General features: G+C 33.7%; 4 protein-coding genes across 4 annotated transcripts; all 4 read right to left on the bottom strand.

Annotated features, from left to right (window-relative positions):
- On the bottom strand, positions 1–684 carry LOC132786449 (C-type lectin 37Db-like). Its single transcript, XM_060792981.1, has 2 exons — positions 553–684; positions 1–490 (listed from the first exon to the last, which is right to left on the bottom strand). The coding sequence occupies exons 1-2, from the start codon at positions 638–640 to the stop codon at positions 57–59; spliced, it is 522 nt and encodes a 173-aa protein (XP_060648964.1). The 5' UTR covers positions 641–684; the 3' UTR covers positions 1–56.
- Positions 685–2389: 1705 nt separating this feature from the next.
- LOC132785700 (C-type lectin 37Db-like) lies at positions 2390–3091 on the bottom strand. The gene is made up of 2 exons (XM_060791914.1): positions 2976–3091; positions 2390–2920 (listed from the first exon to the last, which is right to left on the bottom strand). The coding sequence occupies exons 1-2, from the start codon at positions 3064–3066 to the stop codon at positions 2700–2702; spliced, it is 312 nt and encodes a 103-aa protein (XP_060647897.1). The 5' UTR covers positions 3067–3091; the 3' UTR covers positions 2390–2699.
- A 1736-nt stretch (positions 3092–4827) lies between these two features.
- On the bottom strand, positions 4828–5509 carry LOC132786651 (C-type lectin 37Db-like). Its single transcript, XM_060793236.1, has 2 exons — positions 5406–5509; positions 4828–5331 (listed from the first exon to the last, which is right to left on the bottom strand). The coding sequence occupies exons 1-2, from the start codon at positions 5494–5496 to the stop codon at positions 4895–4897; spliced, it is 528 nt and encodes a 175-aa protein (XP_060649219.1). The 5' UTR covers positions 5497–5509; the 3' UTR covers positions 4828–4894.
- Positions 5510–6169: 660 nt separating this feature from the next.
- LOC132785925 (C-type lectin 37Db-like) lies at positions 6170–6886 on the bottom strand. The gene is made up of 2 exons (XM_060792253.1): positions 6765–6886; positions 6170–6686 (listed from the first exon to the last, which is right to left on the bottom strand). The coding sequence occupies exons 1-2, from the start codon at positions 6856–6858 to the stop codon at positions 6253–6255; spliced, it is 528 nt and encodes a 175-aa protein (XP_060648236.1). The 5' UTR covers positions 6859–6886; the 3' UTR covers positions 6170–6252.
- Between the last annotated feature and the right edge of the window lie 1624 nt (positions 6887–8510).

Here is an 8510-nt window from a genome sequence, read left to right as displayed (position 1 = left end):
ATTAGTGTTAATATTTTGATAAATTCTATATTTTATACATTTTATTATTAATATTCTTAGTATCCATCCCAGCAGCGAGTATAATCCTCTCTCTGGCAAATGTAATGAGCCAGGTTAGTACAGACCCAGTTGTTCATGGTAAAGCCTCCTTCTTTATTCCACAAATGGATACAGTGCTCGATTCCAGGATTGTTTGGTTCTCCAGAGGACCAAGCAGTAAAATTCAATGACAAACCGTTTGTTAATGAGACATAATCAAAAACATTAACAAAATCGTCACCAGAGATCCAAAAGAAATCATTTGAACGATTTAGTGTTAAGTAATCCGAAATATTTTGCCATTCCTCGGCTGTTTCGATAAGTGCCAAATTTCCACCAAGTCGTCGACATATGTGAGCTGCTTCATACCAATTGACACTTGTTTCACCTAGGAAGTAGTATTTCTCTCCAATCCGAATGTATTCTTGGGACTGTCCATTGCCACAAGTAACTGTTGCGAAAGAAAACACATAAATTATTTTAAATCTTAGCTTTTCACTTGTTAGTATTTACCTTGAGTTGTTGCTCCACTAGGAGAGTTCAAATTGTAAGCCACTGTAAGGCAGAAGGAAAGTGAAAATATTACAATGCGAGAAAACATGATTTTGAAACTGTTCTTGGAACACGACTATGCATCTCTCTGGTCTGTCTGGCATTATATACTTGTGGCTACTGACAATTAGTACTCATAGATAATCATACACGTGATGATTGTTCTATTGACCCCTTCTACTTCAGACACTCATTCAATGCGAAATTAATCAACTCAAGAGAATAGTGCTACACTTGTTTTAATGAAGTGGTTCTCAAGAATAATTAAATTACTAATTGAAGCACATATTATATATAACAAAGCAGATAGCACAATATAAAAGCTTTGCTATCTAAAATAAATATATAAATCAACTTTGTCACATTAATTATTTTGTAAACTACGCATGATTTTTTAATTACCTCTTTATTATTGGTTTAGAAGGGCACTCAAAATGTTAGAAAATTTTTATATGAAATATACTAAAGATTTCTTGGAAAGTTTTAGACATTAAGAATTCATTTAAATTAAAAAAAAAAACAATACTAATGTTATTATCTATCTTTTGTAAAATCTAAATACAATAATAAAAGTTAATCGCACATTTTTTGAGTTTCGGTTCATTTTCAATATTCTTCATAAAATATTAAAGAATGCAAAGTTGAAGAGGGCGCTTATCGAAAAGATTAGATTAGATTATTGAAGATATTATTTATATAATTATACCCGCTACCCATAGGGTAGAAGGGTATTATAACTATGTGCCGGCAGGAAATGTATGTAACAGGCAGAAGGAGGCATCTCCGACCCTATAAAGTATATATATTCTTGATCAGCGTCAACAGCCGAGACGATCTAGCCATGTCCGTCTGTCCGTCTGTGTGTCTGTCCGTCTGTGTGTCTGTCCGTCTGTGTGTCCGTCCGTCTGTCCGTATGAACACCTAGATCTCAGAGACTATAAGAGATAGAGCTATAATTTTTTTTCGACAGCATTTGTTATGTTTGCACGCAGATCAAGTTTGTTTCAAATTTTTGCTACGCCCACTTCTGCCCCCGCAAATCAAAATCGAATAACAAGCGTAAGTTTAAAGCTAGAGCTGTGAATTTTGGTATATACTATAATTACTTTAGTAGTTATGATTCCTGAAAATTTGGTTGCGATCAGATAAAAATTGTGGAAGTTATTAAATAAATACTTTTGTATGGGCAAAAACGCCTACTTACTAGGGGTCTGAGTTGCTTTGGCCGACAATCTGGCACATTGTGCCGTTTATGGTATATTTTGAATGCGGTACTATACTGATATACCAAACATACCATTTGGTATATTTTTTGTATTTTTTAGTATTTTCGGTATATTTTGAAAATAATACAGCAATATTTTGCCCTTATTAAAAATGGGTAGCGGGTATGTCACAGTCGAGCACACTCGACTGTAACTTTCTTACTTGTTTTTATTGTAATATTACAACAATTTAATTGGAATTTTTAAGTCTTATCTTAAGTCCTTTTTAAGAATTTTAATCTGGATTTTAGAAAGTCAATTTTTTCTCTGTATGTAAAATATATGTGTTTACTTATTTCAACTAAAGATGTCTTTTTTACAAATTCGCAAACACATATATGTATAGTAGATATTTCAACAAATAAGCTTAAGATGAACTTGAATGTTTATAAAGGCAAGGTTATTCATTTATTCTGCTATAACTTGAGTACACATTTATATCGAATAGCTTTTTATGAGTATTTTAATTTATAAAGGAAGAAGACTTGCAAATAAGTTTAAAATGACAAACCAAGTCTTACTGGTAATTTTAATTATTAAAAGGTATTTGTAGAAATGCGTTTTTATTTTTAACGAACGAGTCTCGTTTTCGTTGTAAGTATTGAGTATTAAGAGTATTGAAACACTTAACAGCCATCCCAGCAGCGAGTATAGTTCTGTCTCTGACAAAGATAATAAGCCTTTTGAGTGCAGACCCAGTTGTTCATACGGAAGGCGCCATCCCTGAGCCACAAGTGCATGCATTGCTCTGTGCCTGGAAAATCTGGTTGTCCAACTGACCAAGAGGTGAAAGTTAGAGGCAATCCAGTTGCTAATGAGGCAAACTTGTGGACAGTGACAAGATCATTTCCCCGCTATCCAAAACCAATCATTCTCATTGTGTTCTTTTTTGAGATAAGTAGAAATTGCATCCATTTCTTCGGCTGATTCGATATCGGCCAAGTCGCCGCCATATTGTCGACATATATGAGCTGCTTCGAACCAAGTAATTTTAGTCTTTCCCAAGAAGTAATATTTCTCTCCGATTCGGCTATACAATTGGGATTCGCCCTTATCGCAAGTGACTGTAAATTTGGATGTCAGGATTATTTATTAAACTCTGTCAGTTCCAAATATTACCTTGAGTTGTTGGTCCATTGGGATAATTAAAGTTATATGCCAAGGCAAGACTCAAGCAGAGTAAGAATACTGCAAACTGAGAACAACTCATTCTGAAGCGCAGATTGATCAACTACTAAAAAACAGCAAAACACAGCTGTCTTTATATACCTGGGATTTGGCATGCTTGGCATGTTGACCCAAGAATAAACTAATATTTATTTGCCTCCGCTAATTAACATACAGTATGCATTATCAGTCTCTCTTTCGAAGAAGCAGTATAAGTTATTATTTGCACGTTTTAGCAACGAGTCAAAATTATTTGTGAACTACCAGATAGAAAACCTAGCTTATATTCAAGGGGATTTTTTAAATGCATAACTTTACTTTAATTGTCATAGGTCGTAATCTAATGAATATACTGTAAATGTGTTAAGCTTATAATTGATTTAAATAATAATGTAATCATACAAATACATATTTAATATGTTTTGCTTGATTTTACGCGCTTTCTCGGATATCTCCGATTTATTTATTTAAAATTGTTTAAAGTTAATAAATGTAAATCATTTTAAATTCACAATTTCGCTTAATAAAATTTAAGTTTAAAGTTAAAATTTGAACTGAAAAGTTAAATTTAAAATTTGAGTTTAAAGTAACATTTTTAAACTAATAAAGATCTACATAATAATTAATTATATAGGGTATTCGATCTTCAGAATATTCGTATTTACGTTCAAAGATTTGCTTATTTTGACTTGTGAATAAGCCGGCTTATCAGCAAATATGCAAATGCATGTATAACAAATAAGTACGCAAAGAAAGTCTTGGTTGATTAGTAATTTAAATGGAGTATTTGTTTAAGAGTCTTAAATTGCTCTCTAGAAGACAGATAATGATAATCAAGAATAAAGTAGATAAAACAGGTTATGATAAAGAAACAAGGCGATAAATATATTAAAAGTTTTTAAATTAATATTTGTCTATGACAGCTGATCAATCAAAAACCATTTTGAGGAATTGATATTTGACAAAAATAAAATCGTATCAAAAGTGTGATAAACAAACAGGTAAGAGAGATAAATAAGGTGAGCTCAAATATTTTGAGCAATTATTAACAAATATTCTTAAAATGAAAGTCCATTAAAGATATTTAATTTTTTTAAAACACTACTTGACTGCGCGGACTTTCCTCTATTTGGCAAACGCTTTCAAAGTTGTTCATGCGGCAAGTTTCATCTCTCAGCCAGATTTGCTGATATTGATACGATACTATGTACTATGTTCATGCATTTTCCATCTAAATTATTTGTCAAGGCGCAGCAGATGAACAAATTATAAATATAACATTGTAGAACGTTATTTAATTGACAAACAACAGCTAGCAAATGTCCCTGAGTGATGAGGTAAGTTTATTCATAAAATCCACAAATTGACATTTGCATTTAAGCTTTTAAGTACCTACTACACATTGTAATCCATTCAAAATATGCAATAGAGTTCAAAATATTCCCGATTGTCAGCCAAAGCAACTAATACTAGAATGCAGTAGGCGTTTTTTTTTTACCATACAAAAGATATTTTTTTTTTTTAATTTCTATGATTTTTATTCGATAGCTACCAAGTGTTTAGATGTAATAAGTAATGTAGTCATTTGCGATTCAAGCTTAAAAATTACGCTTAGAAATTACGGTTTCTTTTCGAATTTTTTCGATGTTCAGGTTGGAAGTGTTTGTGATAGACAGACTAAATAGTTTAACTAAAAAGCTCAAGATAAGCTTGTTTGTTTAATTTATTTATTAATTTTATTATTTATTATTCGTTGCAAAGTTTAATTATCAAAATAAATTTTAAAAAAATGCACATTCATAATGTTAGAATTACTCTGTATTAAAAATTAAACATCGTGGGAGTAATAAGTATGAAGAGTTTTGAGACACTTAACAACCATCCCAGCAGCGAGTATAGTTCTGTCTCTGACAAAGATAAAAAGCCCTTTGAGTGCAGAACCAGTTGTTCATACTGAAGACTCCACCGATGAGCCACAGGTGCATGCATTGCTCCAAGCCAGGATAGTCTGGCTGTCCAGGTGACCAAGATGTGAAAGTCAAAGGCAGTCCAGTTGTTAATGAGGCAAACTTATGAACAGTAACAAGATCATTTCCCGCTATCCAAAACCAATCATTCTGATCGTGTTCTTTTTTGAGATAAGTAGAAATAGCATCCATTTCTTCGGCTGATTCGATATCGGCCAAGTCGCCGCCATATTGTCGACATAAATGAGCTGCTTCGAACCAAGTGACTTTGGTTTTTCCTAAAAAGTAATATTTCTCTCCGATTCGGCTATATAAATGAGTTTCGCCCTTGTCACAAGTGACTGCAAATTATTATTATATTATTATTATTATTAATTATGATTATTGATAAATCTCTATGAGTTTCTCAAATTACCTTGAGTTGTTAATCCGTTGGGATAGTTAAAGTTGTATGCCAAGGCAAGGCTCACGCAGAGTAAGAACTCTATTAGCTGGGAATAAACCATTCTGATGTGAAGATCGTTCGACGACTAACATCAACCTGGCGCAACTGACTTTATATACCCAGGATTTGACATAATGTGAATGTTGAACCAAGAAAAGTAAATGTTTATTTTCTTCACCTAATGACTTGCATTAGGCATTATCAGTCTCTATTTCTCAAATATATAATTAAGAAAGTTTTCGCACGTTTAGAAATAAGTGTCTGCACGTGACCACGAGAAAGCTTAGCTAGCTTATAATTAAGCTTGCTCATTTAAATAAAATAAAATTGAAATATATTTTATATGATCAGTATCCATTAAATTAATAATTTCGTCTTTACATACACTTTCTCACGGAATTCCAAATGTACACTTATTACATTTTTAAAGCTATTAAATGGAAAAAAAACTGATCGCATTTAAAAATATTTCGTCATATTTAAATTTTAAAATAATGTAGATCTACAAAAGAATATAATCTTCAGAAAGAAGAAAACCTTTGCTTATTTGCACTTTCTAGTAACCATGATAATGTGATTACTTATGAATACTAGATGTTTAAAGAATGTTCTTGTATATTTAATGGGGTAGCTACACCTTTGCTCGAAACTCTTAAATTGTTTTCCAAATAAATAGTAAAGGTAAAGAGAAAACAAATGATTATAAAGAAATAAAAGGATAGATGAAACTGGAATTTCTTAAATCAACCTTCTTTATAACAACGATCAAATCAAAGTACATTAATCAAGATTAGACAACCGCCTATTTAATTTTTATTTAATATACAACTCGACAGCGTGGACTTTCCTGTATTTGGCAAATATAAAACGCTTTCTGGGTGCAGACCCAGTTGTTCATGCGGAAGGTTCCATCTCTCAGCCAGATGTGCACACAGTGCTCCTGGCCAGGAAAATCTGGTTGTCCAGCTGACCATAAGGTGAATGGCAATGGTAATCCACTTGTCAGCGAGATGAACTGATGATTGGCGACGAGATCGTTTCCTGATATCCAAAACCAAGCGTTGCCATCGTATCCTTTGCCCTTCAGATATCTTGAAATCGTGCTCATTTCTTCGGCAGATTCAAATAATGCCAAATCTCCGCCAAAGCGACGACACAAGTGTGCGGCTTCAAACCAAGTGACTTTGGTGTCTCCAAGAAAGTAATACTTGCCACCAACTTTTGAGTATTGTTTAGTGTCGACACAGGAGACTAGATTATTGAAAAAGGGTTTCAATAATTTAATTAATTATAATATAACACATTAATAATATGATATAATACATTTACCATCTAGAGTTGGCTTTAGCGTTGCGTAAACATCAGTATTTGCGAAAACGCAGCAGATGGAGATGGCGAAGAGAAAACACAAAATGTATTTCATTGTAGAACCTTCTTTAATTGACGATCGACAGATAGCAAATGTCCCCGAGGGTATTTCACATATTGACGAGGTAAGTTTATTCATAAAATTCACTAATTGACATTAATACATTTGCATTTAAACCTCGAATTGAGCAAGGGTCAAAAACACTTTGTTTGGTTTTTTGAATTCTAAAGAATAAAGTAAGTCTTAAATTTTTTTGATTTGCTATTTTTATAGCTTTAAATAGAAATAAAAAAAGATTTGTGGAGCTAGTTTTAAAATTTTAGGATTATAAGTACTTAGAACATACATATATGTATTAAATATGTTTTCGTGTTTGTGTGCTTTCAAATATCAATTTATAGGGTATTTCACAGCTGTGTATGTTCGATTTTCGTAGTTGTTAATTAGCTATTTGAATTATTCCATCAACCGCAACCTTTTTAATTCATTCGCGTGAATTTATTAAGATTCTGATTTACGATGGCAACAGTTTAGTATCGATTGCTGCTTTGTAAGTACTAGATCAGGGTAACCTTTTTAGTTGTCTCTAGATTCACTTACTTGGAACTTGCAAAGGTTTTGCACCCTCTGCTTTAGTCACACTTTAACACATGTGTGTCTGCGGTTTTGTGCCTTTATTTTTGGGAACTGTCGCAGTTTCAACATGCAACATTCAACATCTAGCATCTAACACCTAACACCCAATCCGAAGCCGAAAACTCCAACATCACATCATCCCGCTGGCAGTTAGTTTTGTGTAATCCACACCTAAAATCCATGACAGCGTGTCTAAAGTTACACCCAATTTCGACTCGTATTACAAATTAAAATGTGCCGCAACCCAACGCACAAAACAGACAAACACATGGACCTCCATTCCGGTGGCAAAGACAGCATTTTAAACTGATTAGCTGACACCTAACAGTAGCTCCCTCTCCATTCGTGTCTTTGCCTTTCACTTTTGTGCTGCTGTGAATGCCACGGGTCAATGAGATGCTAAGCATATGACAACCCATTGAAAGGATGCCGTGCAACCTTCAAAATAGATTCTTCAATTTTTAAACAAGTCGAGCAACACAAATGGAAAAGGATTTACACAACTTTGTTAGCTGTTTCGCTTTGTGGCTTTGACATTTCCAAGGGATTGATAGATTTGATTTTTAAAAAAAGGGAGCAGACTCACACAGTTCACTGCACAACAGCATCGCAGGATATGCCCATTCCCTGCTGTCGATGCTGATGCCCATTGATTTATTTCCACTCATTTGTAATTTACGCATAGTTTTTTTTTTTTTGGTTTGCTGTAAGTTTCTTAAAAAACGCCCAAAACTGTCAACAGTTTGTGTCTCAATATATCATACGCCGCATATGATTAATCGCTGGTAATTATCTTGATTAATTGCCTTATTAGAGGCGTTAGTTGCTGCCCGCGTTGCGCGTGAGAAGTGCAACTTAAGTCTGTTGAGCTGTGGCGGCTGCAGTAGATCATGTTTTCATTTTTGGGAAGCGTGCTCTGATTTGTACCTTCTTAAAATAGCTCGATTCCTGTGCAGCATCTCAGAGAGTCGCTCTTTAATTACCAGAAAGCCATTTGGCACAAATGTTTTCCTTTGTTCGCTTGTCCGCACGGCAAACAGCAAGTGAGAGAGTGAGAGAGAGAGAGAGAG

The sequence above is a fragment of the Drosophila nasuta genome, chromosome 2R (genome assembly GCF_023558535.2).
Source record: "Drosophila nasuta strain 15112-1781.00 chromosome 2R, ASM2355853v1, whole genome shotgun sequence".
NCBI lineage: Eukaryota > Metazoa > Arthropoda > Insecta > Diptera > Drosophilidae > Drosophila > Drosophila nasuta.
This window is presented reverse-complemented; position numbering and strand designations above follow the sequence as displayed.

Bases quoted from the DNA above. Each gene is read 5' to 3' on its own strand.
- LOC132786449 (XM_060792981.1), bottom strand. From the start codon at position 640: ATGTTTTCTCGCATTGTAATATTTTCACTTTCCTTCTGCCTTACAGTG. The intron at 491-552 runs GTAAATACTAAC...CTTTCGCAACAG, and splicing joins TAGTGGAGCAACAACTCAAG to TTACTTGTGGCAATGGACAG.
- LOC132785700 (XM_060791914.1), bottom strand. From the start codon at position 3,066: ATGAGTTGTTCTCAGTTTGCAGTATTCTTACTCTGCTTGAGTCTTGCC. The intron at 2,921-2,975 runs GTAATATTTGGA...CCAAATTTACAG, and splicing joins CAATGGACCAACAACTCAAG to TCACTTGCGATAAGGGCGAA.
- LOC132786651 (XM_060793236.1), bottom strand. From the start codon at position 5,496: ATGGTTTATTCCCAGCTAATAGAGTTCTTACTCTGCGTGAGCCTTGCC. The intron at 5,332-5,405 runs GTAATTTGAGAA...AATAATTTGCAG, and splicing joins CAACGGATTAACAACTCAAG to TCACTTGTGACAAGGGCGAA.
- LOC132785925 (XM_060792253.1), bottom strand. From the start codon at position 6,858: ATGAAATACATTTTGTGTTTTCTCTTCGCCATCTCCATCTGCTGCGTT. The intron at 6,687-6,764 runs GTAAATGTATTA...TCAATAATCTAG, and splicing joins GCTAAAGCCAACTCTAGATG to TCTCCTGTGTCGACACTAAA.